The following is a 27,888-nucleotide window of genomic DNA, read 5'->3' on the forward strand; positions in this document are numbered from 1 at the left end:
GAACCAGGCTGTAGCCCCGCCCACCGGAATCTCATTGGATTGCAGCACTCTGTTCTGTGCTCCTACAGGGCAGGGGAGGTGTCTCTACTGCCAGCAGCAGATACCGACACAGAGGCTGCAACTCAACTGCCTGCTCAGACCCACAGTCAGTGTGACCTTTGAACAGCCTGTAATGACAAACTTCAGTTGACATTATAACGTTTGGTGCGTACGGGCTGCTCTGACAGCCAAACTTGCACTGCAGTATACATGTTGTACCCAGTTGTACCCAGTTTCTCAAAAGCAAAGATTTCTTCAATCTTTGCTTTTGCTGTTTGGCCTAAAGAGGTTGGGTCATTACCGCCTTGCCTCATCCTGTCACGTGATCACCTGACACAACATGCGTTTCTTTCCGCTGTTGTTCTTGGTGGTTAAAGCCCACAGGAGCACCTGGCTGCAGCCAGACCCTTCTCGGTTAAAGGGAGCAGTTTGCAGCAGGTGTTCGTTTAAGCTGTAGTGCTACCGAGTGACCACAAGGAAGCGCTGTTTTCTTACCTAACTTTAAATATTGATATCAAAAGTGGAAAGTCAAACAGGAACGCTTTGTCAGTGTGTATCAGGCTAATAGTATGTAAGATTGTTTAATGTGATGAGGTGAAAACTTGACAATCTTATCAGGAACCAATATGACGACAATATTCTCAGGAGTTTCTAGGAAGTCTCCCCTTCTTCACTTCCCCTAATGTAGTTTTTAATAAAATCATAAAGATGTCTTTCCAAATGTGCCCAAAGGAAAACGTTTTTTGTTGGAATAACTGAAAAAGTAAAATCCTCTTAATCAAGATAGATATGATTTTAGGTTACAGTGTTTAACGTTTTTAGTTAATGAAAAATTGATTAATCTGAAAAATTTTAAATTGAATTTTTGTAATCAACTCATGGTTATTCTGCTTAAATAAAATTTCACTACTGCGAGCAAGGGTTTTTTTTGTACCTTTATTTAAACTGTTTATTTCCCATGTATAAAAATCATGCTACATCTAATTGATTTTCTCTTGTTATGTTTTAGTTAGACCAGAAAACCAGACTAAAAATATTTGAGCAGACAGTCTGGCATTTACCATCATAAAGCATTTACCATCACCATAAAGATGATGCCTTTATGAAAGCTGGAAAGAAACCCTACCCAAAATCAAAACTGAGGATCTAAGTCTTCTCTCTGTGGCCTACGACTGACAGTTACATATCAATCTGAACAAAGGGCTAAGGTTTACACAAGATCATCATCTACTCTGAAGAGACAAAACAGCTGACTATGCCAGAACTTGCAGTGCCCTGGGAAGAGGATATGGAAGAAGCAATTGAGCCAAAACATGCAAAGTACCAAGAGCCCATTGAGAAGAGACTGAAAGGGCCCTCTGTCAGCACAGCTCAAAAAGGCTGGGTATTTTGTATCAGGTTTTTTATTACAGGAGAGGCAAAGAAGATGGCCATTAAAACCATGAGTGAAGCTGGGTTTTGATTAAAAGGGCTGACCTGTGGGTGGTTTCTGCTGGGGCACAAGTCAGGGCTTGATCAACCTCAGCTGGGTCACCTGTGTAGGATGTCTGATGCAGGTTTTGGTCCATTTTGGAGTGTGGTTTGACATTCTGCATTCTTATATGAAATAAAATAATGAAACACACTCTCATCAATCACCGACTTGACAACCTCCAAGTCTGAGTTTTTTTGTCATTTTTTTTTTTAGGTATGGTGTAAATTAAAGCTCATTTGGGTTGATCTTTGCTATAAAAACTTCTCCAGGAATAGTTCTCCAGGCTTCTTGAAGGACATTTAAAGCTCTTCTTTGAATCTTGGTTGCTTTTTTGTTCTAATCTATGTCAAGATGATCCTACACTGCTTCAATAATATTGAGGTCCGGGCTCTGGGGAGGCCAATCCATGATTGATAGTCTTCCACTGTGTGTTTTTCTATGCAGGTATGCTTTTATTGAACTGGGACTTCTGGGACTCTTTTTGGGATCCTTGTCACGCTGAAAAATATAGCTAATGCCAGTAAGACACTTTCCAGTATTACATGGTAGATCAAAACATAATGGTACTTTTCTGCATTAAAGTATGGCTTCTTGACAGCCACCCTTCCTTCCACTGACACCATTTCTGATGAGGCTTTTGCAAACAGTAGATGGATCTGCTCCTGTGCAAATTCACTGGCCTCATCCAACATATATATAGATATGATTAAAACATGTCACCTTAGACACTTAAAGACTCATTTACTTAAAAACGATGGATAACAAGGTAACAGTTAAAGCACAACTATTTTTATTGCAAATTTAAAAGATGTTTCTACAAGTCACATCTGCACCAGTCAGCACTTCAGATACGGTAGAGATAAACATCAACTTAATCACAAGTTCTTGTTATTGTCACAGAAAAGGGAAATGTGCTGTGCTGTTTTCTTTTACAGTTCACTATTCGCTAATGACATCTTGAAAATTAAGCGATTTCAGGAAATCTAGACGAAGCTCTAGCAGGTTACTCAGGTTGTGATGAGTTTAAAAGAAATCGCTGAACTGATCTCTGGGGGTGGGTGAAACAAATAAAACAAACAAAAAACCCCCCAAAACAGCTCCATCTATTATAATTAAATAAAGTAACCAATAATGGTTTGGTACTGGAAGCGACATTTATATATACTTAATATATTTCTCATTGTCAACAAATGACATGTTTTAGGCAGGGAAAGCTGAACCGTACATTAATTTTAACAACAAAACAAAACTCATTATCCTTTTACAGCTGAGGGGTAAAAACAGTTTTTTTTCCCATTGAATTAAAACAGTTCAGTCAGAAGTGTTCAAACTGAACATGGTCACAGTCTTTTTTTAATGTAAACTTCTGAGGAAGTTATGCAGACTTCACAGAAATATAAAATAAACTGCTGGTTTAAAGGCAAACCACAGAAACCCTGAACAATATATATAAATAATCAATGACATAGGAAAGATATTAATTGTCCACTCTCCATCTAAAAAAGGAGGCAACAGACACAGATTAGTGCAAACCCAGTAGCTCTATCCCTGAGAACATCTAAGAAAGACAGAAAGTTTATTGCTAGCATCCTTCTGTATGTGTTGAGTTTCTGAAAGGGTCAGCTGACAGTCTCGTGGCTGTGGTGGCGTCACAGCTCAGTCTTTACTTCATACTGGCACACACACGACGCTCGCTGACTGTCCAGGTAAGGCTTACATCCCAAGTGCATAACTGCATCGAAAAGCAAAGTCACTGCTGACTCACATGCTGTAAAACAGGCAACACGAGAAATAATATGAACAGAAAAATCAGCTCACATCAATTCAAGCTCATTTATATAGCACCGAAGCGTAACAGCTGCCTCAAAGTGCTTTAAACTGTGGGGTAACAACTGTACAGCAAACACTTTATGATGGTCGGGAGTAAAAAAAAACTCCCTTTTAACAGAAAGAAACAGTGAGGTGCAGCCATCTCGAATGACTGGTTGTGGGTGAGAGGAGAGTGGAAAGAAAAGAGGAAGAAACAGGAGGAGAGAAGGCAAAAATGTAATGACATGCTGCGGTGGCATATAAACCTGTGGGGTTAAATAAAAGGAGATGAGTAGAGAAGAAGTGCTCACAGTGTATCACATTACATCCTGCAGGAGCCTGAACAGCAGCAAGGGATCCTGAAAGGGTGGTTCAGGGTCACCTGACCAAGCTTTACCACAGACTTTATCAAAAAGAAACTCTTTCAATCTAATCTTAAAACTAGAGAACGTGTCTGAGTTCCAAATTCAAACTGGGAGCTCTGCCTCTCATTCAACTTTTAGAAACTCTAGGAAAAACAAGTAAGCCTGCAGTCTGAGATAACACGATAGGACTTAGGGCCAAATATAATGACCTCAGTTTTGTCTTAATTTATAAGAAAAACACTACAGGACATCCAGGTGTTTAATACATCACTGGAGTTTAACTCATTGAATTTTTTTTATCAGGCTTCATTTATAAATAAAGCTGGAGTCTGCACAGCACTGAAACTGTTTTCTAATAATACTGTCTCAGGGAAGCATGCATACTGGTAATATAAACAGAATCAGACTCAATACAGAACCTCGTAGAACTCCATGAATAACTTTTGTGTTCACAGACACAGCAGCGTAGGCTGCGATTAAGTGATTAATTATAGAATTAATCGCTGACTAAGGTCTTTCCCCTAGTCCTAAATATAGACAAAAAGACAGCAAAAATGATTTTTAGATCACCCCACTTACAAAACTCTTAATTTCTTCAGTTTATCAATAATAGAAGAATGACTGAACAGTGCCTTTTGCACCATTAACAACAGCTGGGTCTCAGAGGCTTTTCTCCATTTACACCTTTCCGCTACAGCTATAGTATGCATATTGCTAAAACTTTATTAATACTAAAATGACTGCTTCAAGTCATTTGGAATATTCATCATTCCTGTGCAGTATTATAGCATGTTTTATTACTTCCTGGAATAAAATGGTGAAAAAAGCAGGAAAAAGGCTTGAAAGGAACTTAGGATTGTAAAAGCTGAGTTGCTAACACCATGCCTCTGTTTAAATAAAGTGTCACGGGGTGACAGTGAGTCTGGCTAACTGGCTAATCTAAACAGATTGAAGCAGTGCACTTCCCCCTGTTTAAGATGTGTTTTATCACCTGTGTAACAAGCTGTGGGTGATTCACAGGTTCTTTAAAGTAACCTCCCAATTTTACTAACGTGGCACTCTTACAATCTTACAAGGCTGTAAGAGCGGCATGTTCAATAAAGCCAATCAAATCATAACACAAACAAGTGATTTAGAGAGCAAATATGTATGTTGTAGTTGTAACAGATTTGTATTGTATGACATGCAAAACTACTCTATAATATGGTATGATATATTTGTTTTTTACTTGAGTTTCTATTCATTTCTATAAAGATCTCCAAACGTAGCACCTAAGCAAACTTAGTCCACAAAATCTGTTTGCCTTTTTGCACAACCTCTTAAAATTATTTCCTAAACCACTGCTCTCTTACCTTGGACAGTTTGGGCCAATCCCAGAGTCCTCTGCACATTCCTGCAGATTTTCTCCAGACAGACCTGGAACTCCTTATCACAGTCGTGTTTCTCCCGGCCACAGGTGTCATAGCAGCGGTCATGTTGGTTACAACATTTGGTCATGGACGGGATGCCAACGTCAAACTGGATGAACACATATCAGTTACTCAGCAGCTGTTGGTTATACACACGTTTTGGACTTGACTAGAGAAGGACACTACCAGAATGAGATGCACACTTCTGTAAATGTTATAGTACTGCAGTTCTGTGCTCTGTTGCTGAAGTTAATTCAATTAACTGTATTAATTAAATTGATTAAAAATGTTTCTACAGCCTTGTTCATCATCTACAGACCACTCCAGCAATATTCTGTTAGTTTCTGGTCTGACCCGCTGTGGTCAGAAACTTTTGGATTTCTGGTCAACTCTTTGTCCAGGAACTTTGAATTTTACTGTGAATATTTTCAAAGACTTCCTTGGATTTCAGCGTGTATTATGGTATCTTTTATACACTGGTGTTTGTGTCATATAGATTAAATTTGAAACACGTGTTCTTCTATCTCAAGGATTATTACATGACATTTATTAAGTGCATATTATGGTAACAAAATGCCAATTTTAGCCATTTAAGAATAAATGTACAGAATTGTAACGTGTGCAAAAAGTGAAGTGAATACTTTCTGAAGCAAATGTATCTGGAGCCAACACTGCCAATAATACTGACCTAAGCAGTTTAGCTACATTTTACACAAACTGCAGCTTGTACTATGGACTTGCGTGTCTATTTCTGTGTGTATACTCAATGTATTTAAATAAGACAAATAAAATGATATACAAAATGATGCCCTTCAGCATGCTGGATGCACATGGTAACACGCTTTGAACTACCTGAATTCCAAACAGGGGGGAACCACATCCGTTGGGCGGTGGATTTTTGTACCCGGGACGAGGCACCGGCTTGTACCCTTTGAGACAGGAGCAAAGTTGATAAGATTTCTTACTCTTCAACTATCTGTTATCTTGCAGTCAGAGGTTACATGTTTACAGATAATTAAAAAAGGCTAGCGGTGCCACAGATAGTGCTGTGCAAATGTCTTGAAACACCCCTCATTTCTTTATATTTTAATTTCAATAACCCAGACTTTCTTGTCATTTTTAAAGTGGTCTCGAGCAATAGTTCTCTGGCCTTTCTGAAAGTCTTTCAAAGGTCTTTCTGCTTTTTCATTCATCTTGAATCCAAGCCTTGGACCTGGCCATTTTCACCATTCACGCAAAAAAAAGGGTCTTAACTCAAAAAAAGAGCAAAAAAAAAAAGAAGCTTAACTTAGCAAAGAAGCACCAAATGAAAATGTATTTTTAGTCTCTTTGTTGCAAAAATACAACAGGCTTCTGTTCCCATTACTATAATTGAATCTGTTAAAATGCTAAAGATAACACAGCTTGACAAGCCTATGATTGTATTTTTATATCCATAAGTTGAATCCCAAAGAGCTATTAGCTAAAAACCAGTATGGCGTTCAGGGAATCCTTAAAAAAAAAAAATTGGGGAAACTCAACAAGTGCAGGACAGAAGAAGTAGTGGCACGCATGAAAAAGCCTCTCTACAGCTGATGTACAGTATCTTAAAAGTTTTAGCTATTTTTAAAGGACATAACTAACACAGGACCTGAGAGATACATCTTGCATCAGCTGACCATCTATTGTTTGCTGAAGCCTCATCTAAAACTGTCTCAGCTGAATAATGCCTGTCAAGAAGCCAATCTTAATTAAGGGAAACAGGAAGAAAAGGCTGTGGTATGCCAAGGTACACAAGACCTGGACTGAAAATTAGTGGGAACAGGTCTCGTGGAGTGAAAAATCCAAGTTTAAATGTTTTGGGTGTCAATACATACAGAGGTGGTCAGGAAAGAGGTACATCAGGGAGTGTCTACAACCATCAGTACAACAAACTGGAAGCTCTTTGAGGATGTTTTTCAGCCAGTGGTGTTGGGTCTTTTCGAAACTGATGGAAATATGCAGTAAATTGCCATCACATTTTGACCCACCATGCATTATAATCTGGAAAGCGTCTGATTGGCAATGCAGTACCAATTTAGTAAAGCATACCTGGTTAGAAAAACAAAGTGTAAAAAAATCAGTCATGGATTGACCTCCTCAGATCCCGGATGTCAAAATTATTGAAGCAGTGTGGGATCATCTTGAGAGAGAACAGAAGGAAAGGCCAACATCCAGAAAAGAGCTTTGAATGTCTTTCAAGAAGCCTGGACAAATATTCACAAAGACGACCCAAAGAAATTATAAGAAAACTTATCTAAGAGAATTCAGGCTGTGTTCAAGAATAATGCAGGTGATACCAAATTATGTTTTTGCGTTGTATACTGCATTTCCATGTATGTTTGCACATGTTTCAATTCATTCATTTCTGCATTCATTTCTCATTCTTTTCATAAGAAAGTATGAAGAGATGAGGGTTGTTTGAGACTTCTACACAGGACTGAAGATGGTCGCGCCAACTATTAAATTAACGCAAACCCTTTTCAAGCTGATCTAAGAGAAAGTTGTGGCATAAATAATTAATTTACAAGCCTGACTAATAACAGGGAAATTCCTAAATTACACACTCTAGATGTCATAAACCCATTCTTAACTTGGAGAAAGAGCTTGAAAGCTGGAGTAATGACCTAGCTTACCATCACTACATCTGTAATGACACAGTCCGTCATCCCCACCAAACAAGTCCAGTGCTGCATTCAAGTACGTGTCAATCTTGTGGATCCCGTTGCGAATGGTTTTTAGAGTCATCCTCCAGTCTGGAGTCTCCGGCTCGTGATTGCTAGCAGACACTCGTGAAAAATATCCGCAACAGCAGAAACCCAACAGAAAGACACAGATGTAGCTGGGGTACTTCATGGTCTACTTATCGTCAGGGCCAAAAAGCAGCGTTTTCTTGCACATTGGTTTTGATTAATTCCTAAATACGTTGTCTTGATAGCATTTTAACTGTCACACTAGCTTGTTTTCATTCCGAAAACACATAGGTGGCATGAGCTATGATGTCGTTTCCGGGTTTGGTGGTGTCACGTGACCGCTGGTAAACAAATTATGGTGACGTTAAAAGAAAAAGTGCGCTGTCTATATTAGAAATGGGATTTATTCTTATTTGCCCTGTATGTCTACTGTACAAACTGAACTGGAATGACTGGCTGTTCGCTTTATAATTTCAAATAAAGTTTGAAAAAAAAATTAGTAATGGGATTTCCGGCTCTTTCGGCTGGACTCACTAAAAAGATCCGAATCTTCAGGTTGTTTTAATTAACAATATAAAATTATGCAGAAAAGGAATTACTAATGTAAAAAAAAAAAAAAAAAAAGTGGTTTTATTTATATATGTTTATATATAAATATATACGGTGGCCGCTAGAGACAAAGCGCGTACAAACTCCAAAGCACATATGATATATTCAAATAATTAAAAAAAAAAAAAAAGTTCATTTACCTGTTACTACCACACACCAAATCCGGTCGTTGGTACTTCGTGGCTTGTGTAGCCACTAGGTAACAAAAGCTCAACACTGCCCCTAGCATCCTGGGGCACTTCTGTTGTGTTTTGTGCATGCTTCGGAGTTTTTATGTGCTGCCTCTCTAGGGGCCATCATAAATATACTTTTATTTATTTACTCCACATAAAATGTAGTAAATAAATCATATAATACAAAAAAAACCTATTTAAATTTCAAATTTTAACTATTAAAATTTTCAGCTTTTTCCTTTGAAACAAATTTAAAGTGAAACAACATAAAACACTGCAAACCACAACACAATTAAATATAAATATGAAAACAAAAGATGCAGCACATTCTCTGTCATATGGGCCTGCATGAATAAACTTTCTGAATCCTTTATCATCCGCAACCGAAAATAGTTGTGGATGATTACTATACCTTTCTAATGTGATGTTGTTGTCCCTGGCTCTCTTTCCCTCCTGCTCTGTTCCTACGATACTGCCCCTCCCCCCTCTTCCCAGTGCAAAGCACAAGGCTCGCTTGCGGAGTGAAGCGGAAAAAATTGGGAAAGAGAGGGTGAGAGAAAAAACAAAAAGAACCCCCCCCCCATGGCTCCCAATAAAAAGCCAGCTCGCGTCGTTCACTTCAAAGAGTCGGCTCTAAGATCCGTTTCGTTCGCGACCGACACATCACTAGTCTGTATCGCCGTCTCTACTTCGGTCCAGAATCAACGTTTTTATGTAATTTAAATGTTATAGAAATGTTAAAAATAATATTTTTTTTAACTATGTTTCGTAACGTACCTTCGCCTTACATCATCCATGGGTCACAGCAGACTACTGGTAGAAACTCTGCTATTACACATACTTCTGAAATAAAGTAAAATAAAATGCACTCAAGGGCTTAATATAATTAACTTTAAAAAAAATCTTTTACATAATTATATGTGAAAAGTATACAAGAGCTCAGTGTGTTCTGCACAACACCTCAAACTTTTATGCAAGTAGCCTACACAGCAGAAGACCACACCAGGTGCCATTCCTGTCACATAAACACAGGAAACTGTGCCAACAATTTTCACAGGGTCACCAAAATAGGAAAAACATTGCCCGGTCTGATCAATCCAAATTTCTGCAGCAGCAGCATTTGGATGGTAGGGTCAAGAATTTAGCGTAAACAAAAGCATATATTATTACTATATTTTCTTTGCACTCCCTTAGTGCCAACTAAACACCACAGTTCAACTACCACAGCCTACCTGATTACCTGTTACAGACTGTGAAAATATTGGGAGCAACCAGATTGTAGCTAGTCTACATCTTTCACAGAACTAGGCCCAGTGCAAATCTGAGGTACCGGTCAAACGCCTGACTGGTTAAGCTTACTGTCAGTTGTAAAATACATATGTACAAAATTAACATTAACCATTAAATTATGTTAGGAAAAAAGTAGATCCATTAAAAGCACACACCACTTGATATATGAGAGGAGGTTTTTGTGTAATTTAAACCAACTTAATGGATACTTTATTGATCCCCATGGGGAAATTACTTGTTTTTCTCTGCATTTGACCCATTCACTCAGTGAAGCAGTGGGCAGCCCACTAAGCAGGCGCCCGGGGAGCAGTGTGTAGGGACGGTACCTTGCTCAGGGGTACCTCAGGGTAGCCGTTAAGTGGATTCGAACCGCCGAACTCTTCATCATAATTCAAAGACAGTTTCCTTCAGGATATGTTAATAATTTGATTTTATTTAAATGATCAGGCGAGCATTGAAGAAAAATCCTTTTCCTTCTATAGTTACTTAAATAACTGCATAAACTTTAAACATTCAAAAATGAAAATGTACAACCAGTTATGAGTAACAGTTTCACTGTCCGTTCATCTTTAGTTCCAACCAAAGTCACATATTAGACTGGACGATATAAAATGTTCTCTAGTAGCAAAGTCAGTGATGACTCTTCATGATCCAGGGATCTTCATCCACAGGTGGAGGTGAGTAAGGAGCCAAGACAAGCATTCGCTCTCTCTCTCTCTTTTTTTTCTTAAATGTGATTCTTGAAGAAACTGATTTGTGTGTGGGGACAACACCTCCAGGTGAACTTATTGTTTCCCATTTGATGTTTATGACAAGCAGATGATGCCAGAAGCAGCTTGTTGGTCTAACATTAATTTGCTTGTGCAGAATGCCTCTCAGGTTGTCACTACTCAAAGCGCACATGCCTTTTACAATCAAGTGTCCTTTTCTTTCCCATTTTAAGGAAAACACACTTAAATAAGAGTTGTTTTTTTTCTTTGTTTGTTTTTTTTTTTTTAAAGAAAAACATCTGAGACGTTCTATATTGTGTGTAGATTGGTCATTTACAACATAACAAGGCGATTCCAAGGGCCAAAGTGGAATGTGGAATGAGGAAGAAGAAAAGTTAGGAGGAGAATGAGAGTAGGAGGGGGGAAAAGCACAACAATAGAGCTAAATTATATCTTCAAGTGCCCTAAAGTTTGAAGACTCTTCATAAAAAAAAAAAAAAAAAAAAAAAAATGAACATACATATCTATTCATATAGATTTACAAGACCTAAAAGCATCCATTTCATCCACCTCTGAAGAGGTTATTTAGTCTGTCCAACTCCCTGCAGTTATCCATGGTCATGAGTTCTGCCTTCTTGCGCATTCGCTCATCCCGGTATACCTTAGCGGCGTAAAGCAGGTCTGTTTCTGGATGAGACGGGGGAAGAAACTGTGTCACATTTTTTCAAGAGCACAAACTATTCTGAGTGTGAATTTATAACTGTGGTTACTTACTCGTCTGTCTCTCCTTCCAACAATTATTTCTGACATTTGATACATAGTCCTCCTCTACATTTTTCTCAATTTGCTGCAGTGCTGAGCCCTTAAACTCTGACTTGAAATCTCTGGTGACGTAGTAGTCAACATGCAGGTTTTCTGTTTGCCTCTTTATGGTCTGACCTGTTGACCTGGAGGAGATGGGAGGCACAAGCTTAGGTAAAAAATTCTTAACAGCAGCAATTTCCACATATGGTGACACATTTTGTTTCAAAACTCTAAGAAGACCACAATGCAATATGAAAAAAATATGAAAACAAAAAGATGCACATTCTCTGTCATATGGGCCTGCATGAATAAACTTTCTGAATCCTTTATCATCCGCAACTGAAAATAGTTGTCCCTGGCTCTCTTTCCCTCCTGCTCTGTTCCTGCGCTACTGCGAGTGTCTCTACCCCCCCCTTCCCAGTGCAAAGCACAAGGCTCGGAAAAGTGAAGCGGAAAAGTGCGAAAGAGAGGGTGAGAGAAAGAAAAAAAAACAAAAAAAAAACAAAAAACAACAACCATATGGGCCCAGCTGTGCAAATTGCACAGTTGAACTAAATTTTCAAGAAAGCCTTCAAAAAGCTCAGATGAGCACAGAACATGTCTTACAAGACTACTCTTTGTGCTAAATTTTCCAAGTAATGCATGAAATTACACCTTATCATGTATAAAGGTGTCAGTAATGACAGAGTGTGTACACGTACGGTCTAGAATAGAGACTGTAGGGTGGAGGAGACACCATCATCTGGCTCAGCAATGACACCAAAATCAGGACCACGATGGGCATCAGCTGAATAAACATTGAAAAACCACCCTAGAGGCAAACAGAGTATGTTAAAATTAGTACAGAGCTTATAGAGCAGGGCTGCCCAATCCCAGTCCTTGAGAGCTACTATCCTGCAGCTTTTAGATGCATCCCTACTCCAACACAGCTGAATCAAATGGTTTGATCTCTTCAGCATGCCATCATGTATGGCAAAGGCCTGATAACAAGCCATTCATTTGATTCAGGTGTGTGGGAACAAGGATGCATCTAAAAGCTGCAGGACGGTAGCTCTCGAGGACCGGGATTGGGCACCCCTGTTATAGAGCCATCAAGTGTCAACAAAAATTGTGATAACAGAAAAGTGTTAAAAAAGAATTCTAGAAATTTAAGACAGAAATTGTGAGCAGTCTACGTACATCTCCTCGTTCTTCTGTCCTCTCTTGCCTGTAATCCGTTTGATGGCTGTAACTTGTCCTGCCGTTGGTGAAAGTGTGTGCATTGGCTGCAGAATATTAAAATATCACAGCTGAGGTCAGACACAAGGGTATGACCTTTGTCACCAGGTACCCAAACAACCAGTCGGATTTTTAATATTTTGAACATTTTATGCAATTTTTTTACAAAATGACATTTCTCATGTCTCCCTTAACAGAAATCCATACCAATTAAAAAATATATTTTAAAAAAACAAAATTTTTTTTAGAACAAGTAATTCTTTCTGCATTTGTGTCCTTATGTGCTGATGCGCACACTTACAGGATGGGAAGCCGCCTCCAAAGAACATGTTAAAGAGGTCCTCAGGAGTGATGTCAGCCTCGAAGCCCCTGTGGAAGTCGAAGCCTGCGCCATGTGAGTGACTTGGGCTGCTCGGCTCCTCTCCTCCTGTCAGGTCATACTGCCGTCGTTTGTCTGCGTTGCTGAGTACTGCATATGCATTGCCAATCTCTAGAAAAGAGAGCAGAGTTAGTAGAATGGAGTTAGAAAATCTCTTCTTTTCCTTTTCTTCCTCAAAAATTTTTATATTTATTTAATTAATTTATTTTTTTTAAATATAGCACCAAATCACAGAAGCAGTTGCCTCAAGGCGCTTTATATTTTTGGTAAAGGAAAAAAAAATTAATGCAGAATATATTAGAGCAGCGGTCCCCAACCTTTTTTGCGCCACGGACCGGTTTATGCCCGACAATATTTTCACGGATCGGCCTTTAAGGTGTCGGGGATAAATACAACAAAATAAAACTAGTACCGGTACCGAAAAAAAGAAAATTTATTCATAACACACGTGAAAAGACCAAGGAAAACAGAGTAAACGATAATAACAAAATAACGCTGACAACTGATAAAAACCCTGAAAACTATACATTTCACACCTGAGCCTCAACTCTCGCGGCCCGGTACCAAACAACTCACGACCGGTACCGGTCCGAGGCCCGGGGACCGCTGTATTAGAGTGCTTCATCATTTTTAAATATCACCTCAACATTTTAATCTCCCTGCTTATGCCCACTAGTTGAACTATGGTTTTGCAGTCTTTTTAGGAAATCTGCAGGAAATTCAGCTATCCTCTGCCACTTGTGTCCAGTGGGCAAAAGCAGGGAGGCTACAAAACTCATAGCAAGCAAGTCATTCCTGTGAACCAGAGGTCAGCTCTACACAACAAACAGTCCCCATCACACAATCAAAGTCACAATTCAAAGCAAAATATAACAAAGTTACTTTTAAAGGCCTCTGTTGCACCAGGTGCATGGTTTTTGTCTGGATGAAATTTGAGCGCTAGTTTCCTGTAGGCTTTTTTAAGCTCATCATCACCGGCTTCTTTGTTGACACCAAGCACTTCGTAGTAGTCTTTACACCGCTTTATTCTGAAAGACAGAAACAGAATGTGTGAATGGAATAAAAAGCTTTCAGATTCACATTCTTTTCCTGTCACCTTCTGGCTGAAGCAAGAACATTTTGTCACTAAAATATTAATGGTCCTGGCCCCAATCGATCAGATGTGTGATATTTAACCACAACTGAACACCTGAGAGCACGAATAACCTTTTGATGCCACAGCAGTTAAGTTTCCATCCTTTGTAGATTCTACACACATCACTGATAAGGGCCTGGTGAGAATTCATCATTTACACTGTAAATATCTCAGCACTCAAAGCTTTTCATAAGCAGTCAGTGCAAGATGAGGAATCCATCTTTTATACTTTGCATGTGTAATTGTGGGTACCATAATCAAAGACGACAAGCTAAACTGTTCTCAGTTTTGAAAAGATGCATTTTTGTGTTTCATATTCAGAAAACACATTTCTCTCCATCTGTGGCAGGAGCAGAGGTGGTGCTCTTTAACATGTTGCAGCACTGTGCTTCACACACAGGCAGAGAAATGCACAACTTTGAGTTCATCTCTTATTTTCTGAGTCTGTTATGCATGTCAGCAGCCTAGCTGCCACACATCAGGTAAACCAAGTCATTCAAATGTAGGTTTGTGGCTAAATGTTTTGTGTGACTTTTTAACTGCAGGTGTGATGATAAAATTCATCTAAAATTGTGAGCAACTGAATTATTGTTACGCAGAAATTAAAATTTCCAGAATGCCTAAACTGGAAGGAGTGGGGTGGTAGTACCAGGACTGTTCAATTGTGGCAAAACACAATTTTGTGAAGTGGAAGAAAAACATTTTCTTTCTAATTATTTGGATCAGGACTTCATTCAATTAACTTTTCAAATTCAGGTGAATAAACTACACAAACAAACGTTAAGTGAACTAAAACTTATAAAGACAGTCAAGGAGAAAATTGGGCCCAACTGATGTAGAATGTTTGACCAATACCAGCGCTGATATTTAGCCATTTAAAAAGTGAAAATTGTGATATATCAGACAACAGTTTTTTTCTTTCAAACGCAAGAAACATGAACTGATTTCCCTAACATTTGTTATGTGTTCCTTATTCATTTACAGTCTGCCTGACACCTCAGACTAAAACATTAGCTGGCTGTTCGGTTTGTGAAAACAAACATGTGTTGCCGGCAGGGAAGTTGCAGAGTGTCCTCTGGGTGACAAACTATGCAATGTGATCAGTCATAATATGACCAAGAGGCCTGCTCATTTTTATTTTTATGTATTTGCTGTTTTTAAATGCCAATACAATAGCAAATATCTACTATAAGCTGATAATATCAGGCAAATATTATATCGGTCTTGCTCTTGTTTTAGCAGATGTGCTAACAGGCAAAATTAGAACATATAAATGATTTTATTCACATTTTTTTGTTTTAATTTACATAATAACACAAAAATAGTGCCCGACACCTAAATTCAATTTTATGCACAATTATTTGGAAAGTTACTTTATTTAAAATGTAGAAATATACGGTTGCATTTTGCTACTTTAGAATATTGATGGTGGCTGTGGCTAAATGGTAGAGCAGGTCACCTATGAGAAGGTTGGTGGTTCGATCCTGGTCTGCTCCAGTCTGCTTGCCAAATACTGGGCAAGCCTCCAATGCATTTATTAGAATATGAATGAGTGAGAATTTCATCCAGTCATCCAAGCAATTCATACTTGGATGACTGCTTAGAGTAGAAAAGCACTACGTAAGAACCAGAACAAAAAGAAAAGAGTAAAAGTAAATAAATTAACTGGATTTTAATAAAGTATATGATGAAATTCTCAAACCATGTTATAATTCAGGGGTCAACCTTCAGGATCAATAAAGTTTTATTGAATTGAATTACCAAGCTTACAAAACAGTGGAGTGGAACTACGGATGAACTACACAAATAAGACACCTTTAATATACACTAAGTGTACAACCCTTGTTTCTTTTTCCTAGAAACTATGATGCAATATTTAACTCACAGAAGTCTCCCAATGGATTTAACAGAAAAACACAAGGGAAAGAGTGGCTAAGTTTAACTGTAATACAAGCAGCATGTTTATCCTGGAAATAAACTCAACTTGCCATAAACATCTTTTGAGGATATGGGTAAATGTGCTATGCTTGCCTTTCTCTTTGTTTAGTTCTAATGTTCTAAAATTACCACATGTAAAGTTACCCAGTATCTAGTCCACACTGCTAAATACCGGCCTATTCCAATGGGAAACCTATCAAGATGTAGAAGTTCCCATAGCAATAGCCATGTGTGCACAACACTGCTGAGACTAGAGTGTCCTATCTGTTCTCCTCCATTTAACCAAGAAACACTGGTGCTGTCACAAAGCCAACTGCAGCAAAGCTGAAGAGCACAAAAATAGCCGACTGAAGTGGGACAGATTTTAGTGGAAAACGAAGCACAGCGAGTCTCACCTTTGCACGCCTTCAACCTGCTCTTTCGTGAAGCTTTTAGGCGGGTCACCTACTCCAGATCCTGGGTTCTCTCGTTCTGACTGAGTACCATTGGTTTCTGAGTTTTCCGCTGCTCTCCTGCGATATGTGCCATTACCTGCTGAGCTCCCATTCTTCATTAAAGCATCCAACAAAGCTGAAAGAAGAGGGAACAAAGACACGTTAAAAGACAGTAATGCTGTCTGGTGTATTACATTTCCACACATTTCCACACTTCCTATAGCTGAAATAATGCAAAGATAAAATATGAATGAAAGCCTTAATGCTGATTCTCAGCGCTATTAAATGGCAAATGGCCTGTATTTGTATAGCACTTTACTAGTCCCTAAGGACCCCAAAGCGCTTTACACAACCAGTCATCCACCCATTCACACACTGGTGATGGCAAGCTACATTGTAGCCACAGCCACCCTGGGGCGCACCGACAGAGGCGAGGCGCCACCGGGCCCTCTGACCACCACCAGTAGGCAACGGGTGAAGTGTCTTGCCCAAGGACACAACGACCGAGACTGTCCAAGCCGGGGCTCGAACCGGCAACCTTCCAATTACAAGGCGAACTCCCAACTCTTGAGCCACTATTAATTCATGTAAATCAAATTTTATTTAAATGCATGTTATGTTTTTGCAAATCATGCATAATCCTCAACAGGACATGAACGCCAGACCTGGTGAGTGAAGTGCAAAGACGTGCAAACAAAGTAACACAGCAATATAGCACATCAATTATCTCCGACTCGGCAGCAGCATAAAAGTTTTCAATTGTTTATTAATGCATTATTCATTAACATTACTCAGGAAATGTAAGTGCAACTGTCCTCGAAATGGTGCAACATTCCCCATATTCGCCAAATTCCCACAGCCCTCTCGGCTACCAAATATGATGAAAACAGTGGATTCTTTAGTGTAATCTTTTGTTGAGCCAATACTTTAGTAATGTGCTTATATTTTGCAGCTCTGGAAATTCACAAATCTAATTTTACAGCTGCCAAAATTTAATCTGCCTACAGTGGTCATGGCTGAATATTAATAATACTGCATTTATATGCATTTTTAAAAGCAATATCCTCTCTAATGTGAATAGATGCACTACAGACAGGGTTGTAGCCATAACCCACACGAGATTAGTTCATGCTAAACAGCCACAAGCAAAGCTGCAGTAGCAATATCAGGGGACCTGACACATTGCTTTACCACATTAAGGTTAAACCTATCTACAAACTACATTTGCAGTGCTCATGAGACTGTAAACCCTCTACATGCAGCTCCGTCAGGCCTTCATTGTGAATGCAAAAACATTTCACCAGCACAAATAATCCACGAATAATAATAATAATAATAATAATAATAATAATAATAATAATAATAAGTCCACCTTTTTAATAGAAATTCCTTGCATACTCAGGATTACTTCAGCCAGCAATTTTTAATCTTTATCAGTAATAACATCAGTGCGTGAGCAAGATAACAGCCAGGGACTTGAGTTCTAGACTCTGTCGACTCACCCTCAAACACAAAATCCACATTTTCCTAAACAGTATGGCTTTTATTCTTTAGCTGCACAGTTTAGAACTTCTAATTCATATTTTTCTTCATTATGCAATTTTATAATGTGTATTAAGTGTTAGCTACACATCTTTGTGATGATCTTCGCATTTTAGTGCACATCTTGTGCACCAACCAATTACTTTCATTACCGTTTTAAAGTTGTAATTTATTGTAACTTATATTTATTTCTCTAATGTGTTGCTTTGTCAATAAAGTCACAAAGTTAGATTTTTTTTTATTCCCAAAAGCTGATGTCATCTGTTTTCAGAGGTTGTTTTAAACATCCAAAGATAAAGAAACTTTCAGCTGCTCCCTTATATTTTTAGCCTTTTTTTTATGCTGGATGTCTCCTTGTGGAATTGTGCCATGAGTGGGGGCTTTTTAATGTTAGACTACATGGCTAACAAGTAAAAGGCAGCAAGTTATCCAAGCTTCTTGTGGGCATCTTGAAAACTGCAGTGGTTAACACACACACACACACACACACACACACACACACACAGCTAATGCTGACAGTGTAGGAACACAGCTAGACACATTTCAACCAACGAGTTACAGTTTAAAAGCGGAGGAGTTACTAATTATCAGTGAGCAAGTTCCTCTATGTTGTTATGTAAGCACTCACAATGCTATATAATTAAGACTTTTTCTAAACTATAATCCAAAGCGGTCTCAATCTCATCCTTATTACTGGTTTACTGTCATCCCACAGACGGTCGTGTGTCCTAGATTAGCCTTCACTTCAAGCCTTTCCCTGGTCAATCACTCAATTAAAGGATTGACCGGGTGGCTGTGTGGCCTGGACAGCATATACACATCGTCCTACATTTCCAGCTTCGCTCTTGCCCCTAAATCCCCAGATACTTTAAAAATGTGTGCCGAAATGAAGTGAAAGTGAAATAACAGCTTAACAAATAAACGAAAACCAGCTTACTACTGAGATAAAACGTCACTAGTAGCGATAACTAGCCTGGGTCAAATTGAGTGAATGGCTTGTTGGTGAATTGACGTTTCGTCATTTAGCTAAGACCTTTCATCAGTTAGAAGGCGTTATTTAAAAAACACGACGGGATAATAGTTAGTTATTAACTTAATGTGAACTATAAATTCCATTTTTTTAACTGATAAGCCCAAAGGAAAGCGCAAGCTAGGTTAGCTGTCAGGCCACATCTTGGCTAATTTAAACGTGTGTTTCTAATGTTGCTGTGTATAAAACATAGCGCAGTTTTGAAAAACGTTAAGTAATCTGACAAACGTTTGACACTGTTACATACTATTCAACAGATGGCCTGTGACGAACCGATGTAACCAGATGTTAGCTACATGCTAACACTTACACAATATCAGCGGATGAGGAGCAGGTTGTTCCTTCGCTTGGTTAGCTAAACGTACAAGTCAGCCACAAACAGCCTTACCTTTGGCTTTGATAGTCGGATACAGCTTCTCTGCTTTGTTGAGAAACTTTAACGCTTTCTCCTTATCACCGGCTTCGAGAGCTTTTGTTGCTATATTTATACATTTTTCTGCTTCGTCTCTGTTCCCTTCCATCTTCTTTCCTCTTCCTCCCCCGGCAGTCAGCTGAGCACCTCATACCACGTGGTCAACGGCACTGACAGCAGCGCCAGTCAGAGGGTTACTGAGGCGTAAACCTCACAGAATATCACAGAGTATTTTTTTTATTAGCATAACATGAATATTTTTGGATATCAATATTATATATACACAATTAACCACATTAAGGTTAATTAAAATAACATTAAAACTTTGTTGTTATAGGCTACACAGTTGGTAGGGTCAGAATTTGACAACATGAAAACAAGTATCCATGCTGCCCTGTATCAAGTTTTCAGGCTGCGGCTGGTGGTGTGAAGGTATTAGCTATATTTTTTTGTTATGCTTTAGGCAGCTTAGTACCACCTGAGTATAATGTAAAAGCCACAGCCTGCCAGCAAACAGATGATCATGTTCATCCTTTTATGACCACAGTGTACACGTCTTCTGATGGCTGCTTCCAGCAGGATAACAAACCATGTGAGTTCAAATAGTCTCAAACTGCATTTTTGAATATGACATTGAATACACCTTAGTCAAACGGCTCCCACAGTCACCATCTAAATTTAAAGGGATTTAAATCTGGTGAATGTGAAAGCTGTAACCAGCTGTGTTAATGAGATTTAAATTAGTGCCGAAAAATGTGAGAAGACTTTAAACTTTCAGTCCTCATTTTTTATTATTTTTATTTTTACACATGTAAACATACATTTTAAAAGAAGCATGCTCAGGTCACGTTAATATATATGGATCTATATGTATCTCTTTCCCCTCTTTCCTTCTTGTCCCTTTAGGGGTCGCCACAGCAAATCATTTTCCCCAACATCCTCTTCTGTCACACCCACCCCCTGGCTGTCCTTCACTAGATCTAAGAATATTCTCTGTGGTCTTACCCTTTCTCTCCTGCCTGGCACCTCTATCATCAACACCCTTTGGCCAGCATATTTGTCCAAACAATCTCAGCCTTGCCTTACTTCATCAACCTCACCTGTACTTTTGTATAGATTATGCATGTGGGAATCGTGTATTTGATCAAAGGCCATTTCACCTTCAGTAATCAAATGCACAAACACAATGCTATTTTTCCACAGAAATCTTCACTTAACTCAATCTTACTGAGATTAAATTCTCTTTTTAAGAGGCCCGAGAAGAAACATTCACACAAGCAGCAGACAGGATTGTGAACATTATATTTATTCTGAAAATGCCAATCCCAGTACTTTGTTTCATCTGGCACTCAGCTGTACAGAAGGACCTTAGAGCATGGCTAAGCTGCAATCTGTGATACAGGCATGCTGTTTAAAATACCAGGTAAGCTGCAATCATAAAGGCAGGCTGGAGCCTTTGCTTGCTTGTTTCTCATTTAATTATAGACTAAATAGGTTATATTTTCATAAATATAATGACAACAAAAAATAAATAATTTGCAGATTTAGCATTACGACCAGGTGAAGTGAAGCACAGGCAGGGAGTGAACCCTTAATTTATTTGCAAAGTAAACCACAGCATGCTTTGGAAAAAACCACCAAGAGCAGAAGACCAAGGACCTTCAGAGTTGAAGGCAACAGACAATGAAACAGTAAACAATGTCAGGTTTAAAGCCCTTTTTCTGTCAAGTTTCATGTAATAGGATCTCTTAAGCTGCCGTGCGTGATGGTGGAAGTTTGGCTGCAAAGGAGCCCATGGTGTTGAGTGCTGCATGGATGCGGAAATGCAGCCTTGACTCCATGTTGTAGTCCTTGTAGTTCGTCCTGCAAAAAAATAAAAAGAGTCAGTAATATGTAACATGGCAGCAGGTTCTAGATGTTGCTAGAACAAACAGGTAGCCGTTGTGTTGCGTGTGTGGGTTTGTTTGGTTGACCGAAATTCAAAGTGTAATTACTTAAGCGACTGGTGAGTTAATATAGCAGACTTCCAGTCTAACTGGGCACTCAAAGTGCTTTAGATAACACGTCAAACTTAAAACATCTTTTTGAAATTTTGTCCATTGTTTTTAAGGTAACTTCAAAGTTTATTTGTATTCAAATTAAAAGACTGTTTGAAAAGACTTACATGACATTTTCCATTACAGCAATGGCCTTGTTGATTTCACCTTTCTGCTTGTGCAATAGGCCAAGCTCATACATGGTAAAGGGCACCAGATAGCTATCATGCTTGATGCCACCATCACTGAAAGAAAAAACAAAACGAAACAAAAAAAACAAAAGTCATTTCAGTCTGTCTGTTAAGAAGCATTATAAAAAGCAACAGCAGCAGCAAGATTTATTTTTAACACCACAGGGAGGTAAAATTGTCCAGATAAGATATTTATGCATCAATAATCAGTAATCAAGCAGAGAAATCTGCTTTATCATCAATTATTAAAACATTTGATTAAAATGTATTGCGCAATACATGTTATGCCAGTTGTGTTCGTCCTTTTTAAGAGTCAGGGAAGACCGGAAACATTTAAATGTTGTTAAAAGGTCAATGAGGAGTTAAAAAATGTAAATAATATGCCTGTTATTTATGCATTAACACGTCAGCACATCTACCATTCTGCCATTGATTTACTGTCATCCTTATTAACCTGCTCTCCCCTCCGATTCATCCCCAGTGCTGATTGGTTGCAGAAGACCCTAAGTGGGACATTAAACAGATCAGCTCTTGGAAAAGTAGTCTATTGAAGGGATTGTTGAAGTAAAAGTTTCTGCTGAGGACTTTCAGTAGACTCCCACTCGAATGCTTCTGGTGTATTGCAGTGACATCAAGACAAGCTCACCTGGAGATGACATGATTGAAGCAGATCTCAGCCTGGACCAGCCGTCCCAGACTTCTTAAGCACAGACCCTTCAGCAGCTGGACAACGCACTCATCGCCTGTGTGGTACTCTGATGGGTCTGCACATCACACAGTAAACTGTAAGCCTTGTGTCAGTATTAAAAAACACCCACTGATTAGAAAATTTTCCTCACTTGGATCATTTCTGAGCTGCTCTTCTGCTTTCTCTAAAGTTGACAGGATTCCTTCAGTCAGCTCGGGTTTTTTGCCTACTATTGTGAAGCCATTCCACACATACATCATTTCCTGCGGTAACAGATGATTGTTGCTTACAAATGCAAAAAAAAACAAAAAACAAAAAAAAACACATCAGTTCACTGAGAGAACGTGTCCTCACCAAAGCAGGAACGACAAGTTTCACGGGGGTGGAAGAGGAGTATCTCTGGGCCTTCTTCGCTGCAAACTTCTCCGTTGGAATCGACTTCCCAGCAAATCTCAGCCTGAGGCCCTCCACCTGCCTTCAAACCACATTTCAGTGACTTTATTTATTGATACAAACTAAATAGTACTGTTAGTATACATCAGAAAGGCCAGCTCTGTTCTGGGATGCACCCTGGACCTAGTGCAGGTGGTGGGAGACAGAAGGACTCTGGCCAAAATAACTTCTGATGGACAGAGTCTCCCACCCCATGCATGTAAATGTTGCTGAGCTGCAGAGCTCCTTCAGTGACAGACTGCTGCATCCTAGATGCATGAAGGAGCGTTAGTGTATATGTAGTGTATATTGCACACCTGAATAATTCCACCACATTTTCATTGAACTTGTTCACTTCTTCCTCTGGCATCATGCTCAAGATGGCAGCTTTCTGAAATACATAGACTGCCTAGAAATGGGGAAAAGAAAGCAACAGAAAGGTTTCAATAGAGAAAAGAATCAGTAATGTGATTACAGGGTTAAAGAGATTTTGTCACATTAGATACCTGGGACCACTTGTTCTCCTTGCTGAGCAAGTTGGCGTATCGATAGGCCTCAAACCAGTTTTGTTCAAAGGAGTAGACCCACATCAGCTCCCAGTAGCACAGGTGGTGAATCTGACGCCACTCTTCCTGCGATGCAATACATGCCAAGAACTTCTCTTGGGCCTACACAGAGCAATAACTACATGAGAGAAAGTTCTATAAATACATACATTAGACATCATGAGTACTTACAAATGTGAAGTTTCCTTTGAGCACAGCAATCCTTGCACTGAAGAAATGCATTAAAGCCCCCTATAAAGGAAAAATGTCAGAGTTCTTACACTAAAAGGCATTAAAAGATTAATATTTGCACAAGTAGTAAGGTACACCCACAACTTACATTAGGAAACTTTTCACAGTAGGGTTTCAGCAGAGCCTCACATTCACTTAGGTTTACATCAGCAGTCCCTTAAAGAATCATTTTCACATTAATTAAAGTCAAATGAATGATAACTTTGGTATTATTTAAGATTAGACACGATTTTTGAATTTAGGAGAAGCAACAGCCCCAGCCTACAGTGTGCTCACCAAGTATCACTGTGATGTAGAGCTGAAACATCAGCAGAGTGAGGGTGCTGAGGATGGAGCGCAGGTTGTTGGTAGTTGCTCCCTCTCTCAACTCTGACAAACCCACTTCCTGTGAGACAGTTCAGTTCTTTTAACTGACAAAATATTAAGGACAGGACAACTTCTTTGGGGCGCTCCCATTTGGACTTGTCAACACAGATCACTGGCCTCCGTCTCACCCCATCCCCAGCTTCCACACTTATTGAGTTCTGTTGGTATGTATGTGGTCTCACCTACCCTGTCTCCAGAGAAGCCCAAAAACTCCATCAGTCTAAGGACTCTGGATGGAAGCAGAGACAGCATCTGGTAACAAAATATAAACCAAAAATAATATAACATTGTTACTAAATATATTAAATAAAACTTTTTGTAATATTTTGGAACAAATCTTATTTTTTCACCAGATTGAATGATCCAATTCCCATGCTGACCCCACCCCTAAAATGAATGTGTGTGCTTCTCTGTTTTTCCTCATCCTTTGTGACTTTTTCCATGGCCTGGCAATTCCTGGTTTGGAAAAACATTTACATTAATTCAAATAATAAAATATCTCTTTTTTAAAAAAAATTATAAAAATGTTTTTGGTGGCCATTTCTATTATAAACACCGCCTCCAAATCTCTTACTTGTAAAGCTGATAACTGTGTCGAATTTTCATCCCTCCTTTGATGAAGCCTATTATGCTTTCATCCAAGAACGTGAGGGCAGCTTTCTGCAGCAGGACTTCAGCATAGCACAGCTCTGCATGCATCTCTTCTGATAATGAGAAATGCAACATCATGTTATGTGTGGAAAAAAAATGACAAATGTCTTGTTTTGTTTGTGTGTTTAATAAATGGCAGATAAGGTGACACAGCCATTAAAATGTCATGTTTCACCATGTTGATCAAATTCATTAATTCCCCAAGCTGTAAAGTCAAGTCAAGTCAACTTTATTTGTCAATTCTGCCACATGTACAGGACATACACAGAATAGAAATTGCGTTACTCTCAAACCCTAGTGATTAGAAAAATGCAAATAAAATAATTAAAAAGTAAAAATTTAAATAAATACAATACAATTTTACGTATAACAAAAAAAAAAAAGCTATGCAATATACAATATACAATATTCAAGTAAGAAGGCATAGTGGTGCAAAATAGGCAAATAGTGCAAATGGGGATTTAGTAGTGTACGGTAAGAGATAGTGTAATAACAAAGTCTTATGAGGTCCAATGCTTAAGCAGTCCAATGCTCCACAAAGTGACTGGAGCAGGCCAGTGAGTGCGTCAGAGAGTGAGTGTGTGTGTGTGTGTGACAGAGTTCAGTGAGACCGTGGTGGAGAAGAGGGGAGAGGGGGGCAGAATCGGGAGGGAGGGAAAGTCAGCAGATACAGTAATTCACTCGCCTTCTGTCAGATTGTCAGCTGGTTGTCTGTACCAAAGGTTAGCCAAGCTTTCCATTAGTCCCGTTTTCTTCCGAAATCTAAAGTTGTTAAGAAACTGATTTTTAACAACCCAAAGAGATCCTAAAACTTTACACCTTATCAAATGGTCATTCTAATTATTGGGATACCTCTGGCAGACCTGCAAGGCTTCTCTCAGTGATGTCATGGCAGCATCCATGTCCTTTGCATCAAAAGTCACAGCGGCCTGCATCACCAGAATGCTACTGTAGCCCATCGCATGGTACATGCTTTCACTCTTCCTAGAGGATAGGAAGGCAGCAAAATGTGGGGATTTTTTTGCAAATCCACAGTAAAAATACAACCTGTATCCAAATACCGTCATAAAGTTCCAATACATGAACAAATTAAAGGGGACATAGTCAGGTTGTTAGAGCAACAGTGACTTACCAGGGTTTTAAAAGAGCCAGTGCATCGGCAAACCTGTTGTTCAGGAAGAAATTGAGGGCAGTGAAGCATTCTTTCAATGCTGTCTCCAAAGCCATTTTAGGCAGTTCTTCAGGCAATCTGAATAATAATAATAATATTTTTTTTTTTTTCAAAGAGTCAAAAATGAATATTCAAAATCAAAATAACAAAAACCAAATGATGGAGCCAGTCTAAAGAATTTTGTTCCATAACTCTGAAATATGAAGGATAAATGCATTAGAACTCTTACAATAAGCATATTCATCGCATGATGTCACTTACATTGCATCCTCATTGGGCTGCTTCAAACCCACCTGAAAACAAGCAGAGACACTTGAAATCAAAGCTGCCAAAATGTGTAAGTTAGCTTTTTTTTTTTTTTAAATTCATTTCAGTTCAGTTCTCACTGAGCTGATATTCAGTGTGTTGATTAACCTGCACAGTAAAGCCCTTTGCCACAGCATCTTAAACAAATGAAACTATCCAGAGTTTTCTTCAAGGCTTTTTGGTACTGGGTTTACTGGGTGTTATTATTTTGAAATCATGTAACTTTAATATTTCAAAGTAACATGCAAAATAAAACTTATAATAAAAGCACTTAAGCCAGAAACAACCATTGAAATTCACTCACCTTTAAAAGCTCGCCTCTTTCATTACATTACTTTAGAGAAACTGAGGGAACCTACCTGTTGTAGTGAATTGTCTTCACCCTCCATTTGATGCTTGAGTTAAATAAAAAAGCAGTTAAACCAAGTCACTGAAAAATAAAAGGTCTGATATTTTTCCCTGTAGCAACAAGTCAACAAGTCTTGACACTGACTCCAAGCGCAGACTAAGGGTAGTTTGCCATTTATAAGGTAAGACGTTGGGTGTGGCCTGGATTTTTAGGACCAGCCCACAAATTTGCCTCAAAGCATTGCAATGCCGAGATCTTTAATTTTTCTCCTTAAAAGCACTTCTCTTCCTACACTGAAAGGCGTGACATTAGACATTTTACATTAAATGTACTGCTATATTTTCCTGGACATTCAGCGAATGAATGTCTCAACTTTTGCCCTGACAATCAGCCCCAGTTTGACTTTGTTATATAACAATAGATGAGCGATAATAGATAAATGAATCTGAGCGAAAATGGTAACCCAAAGAAAAGATGAAAAGGAGATAGTCAAGTACAACTTATCTCAAAACTGTACCAAGTGCATGGGAATGGGAGGCGGAGAACCCGAGGAAAACATTTTCCCATACAAAAGACTATGTCATCGAGGGGTACATCCCTCCAGCTGTTCCCCATGCAGCTGATGTGGCGTAAATGCGCTGTGGCGGTACGCAGGGTGTTTTACTTGGAACGGGTTACAATTTCTGATTATCTGCATACATGTGACGTCCCTGCATAACTAAATCACTTCCTTTTTTCCTCCTAATTTCTCATGCTGCGCTACACTGTGACAAAGTGAGTGAGCTGTCAGGAGACTTTTCTACTCACCACTTGTCTAATAAGTGTCAACATTTTATACCAAAGCACATTCTCTACATGTACATTTGCTATGCTTAGCTATGGCCAAAGTAACATTGCTTTACTTACTATACCGTTTTTGTTCCCCCCCAAGCATTACGTTGCAGTCAGAATCAAACAGTCAGCAGATTAAAACAAATATTCAATAATATATTGCTTTATATTTTATTATGTAGCAGATTTAACCCATTTGTTCATACTTACCATTCTTTCTTTGTTTTGCGTTACCAGAAGGTCTTACAGGTGTGGGGGGAAGGGGGTCTGCCTAGCAGTCCCTGACTTTTAAAGTGCTGATGATGTCACGTGTCACACCCCCAGGCTAAACCAAGAGGAGGGTTTTTTTTCCATAGCAATGTTTTCTTTTGCTTGTCTCTTGGATTATGGAGTGATTTGTCGAGAATATTTTCTTATATAGAGCCATTTAACTGTTTAAATGGGTTAATCAGGAGAGCAGTGAGCCTTTTGTGATTCTCTGCTATTTGTGTTGTGTTTTAGATTCAGCAGCTTAAGCTAGTGGTACAGGCTAGACAAATTGAAGGTGAATTGACAGTCCTATATATAGTCAGTCTCATGTTGGTTCAGA

At 38.9% G+C, this 27,888-nt stretch overlaps 3 protein-coding genes across 8 annotated transcripts; all 3 read right to left on the minus strand.

The window, feature by feature from the left end:
• Positions 1 to 2,280: 2,280 nt before the first annotated feature.
• Positions 2,281 to 9,401, minus strand: pla2g12a (phospholipase A2, group XIIA). Its single transcript, XM_082535813.1, has 5 exons — positions 9,002 to 9,401; positions 7,751 to 8,702; positions 5,949 to 6,025; positions 5,040 to 5,205; positions 2,281 to 3,281 (listed from the first exon to the last, which is right to left on the minus strand). The coding sequence occupies exons 2-5, from the start codon at positions 7,968 to 7,970 to the stop codon at positions 3,163 to 3,165; spliced, it is 582 nt and encodes a 193-aa protein (XP_082391939.1). The 5' UTR covers positions 7,971 to 8,702; positions 9,002 to 9,401; the 3' UTR covers positions 2,281 to 3,162.
• An 891-nt stretch (positions 9,402 to 10,292) lies between these two features.
• dnajb14 (DnaJ heat shock protein family (Hsp40) member B14) lies at positions 10,293 to 19,650 on the minus strand. Its single transcript, XM_082537050.1, has 8 exons — positions 19,458 to 19,650; positions 16,459 to 16,633; positions 13,873 to 14,018; positions 12,913 to 13,101; positions 12,573 to 12,658; positions 12,095 to 12,204; positions 11,364 to 11,536; positions 10,293 to 11,276 (listed from the first exon to the last, which is right to left on the minus strand). Exons 1-8 carry the CDS (start codon positions 19,588 to 19,590, stop codon positions 11,152 to 11,154), a joined length of 1,137 nt encoding a protein of 378 aa, XP_082393176.1. The 5' UTR covers positions 19,591 to 19,650; the 3' UTR covers positions 10,293 to 11,151.
• A 1,121-nt stretch (positions 19,651 to 20,771) lies between these two features.
• Positions 20,772 to 27,574, minus strand: LOC309707906 (tetratricopeptide repeat protein 39B-like). Of its 6 annotated transcripts, none has more exons than XM_082535494.1 (19): positions 27,510 to 27,574; positions 26,479 to 26,514; positions 26,075 to 26,106; positions 25,775 to 25,807; positions 25,495 to 25,626; positions 25,328 to 25,404; positions 24,566 to 24,695; positions 24,342 to 24,447; positions 24,178 to 24,243; positions 23,902 to 24,010; positions 23,714 to 23,781; positions 23,566 to 23,625; positions 23,335 to 23,496; positions 23,146 to 23,237; positions 22,751 to 22,871; positions 22,548 to 22,659; positions 22,355 to 22,472; positions 21,646 to 21,762; positions 20,772 to 21,344 (listed from the first exon to the last, which is right to left on the minus strand). In XM_082535494.1, the coding sequence occupies exons 1-19, from the start codon at positions 27,510 to 27,512 to the stop codon at positions 21,230 to 21,232; spliced, it is 1,689 nt and encodes a 562-aa protein (XP_082391620.1). In that variant the 5' UTR covers positions 27,513 to 27,574; the 3' UTR covers positions 20,772 to 21,229. The 6 variants fall into 6 exon arrangements, with proteins under 6 accessions (XP_082391620.1, XP_082391616.1, XP_082391618.1 ...); XM_082535490.1 differs by having other exon boundaries at positions 25,775 to 25,891; XM_082535492.1 differs by having other exon boundaries at positions 25,775 to 25,891; positions 26,479 to 26,549; positions 27,510 to 27,526.
• Between the last annotated feature and the right edge of the window lie 314 nt (positions 27,575 to 27,888).

The sequence above is a fragment of the Aulonocara stuartgranti genome, assembly GCF_965226115.1.
Source record: "Aulonocara stuartgranti genome assembly, chromosome: 6".
NCBI lineage: Eukaryota > Metazoa > Chordata > Actinopteri > Cichliformes > Cichlidae > Aulonocara > Aulonocara stuartgranti.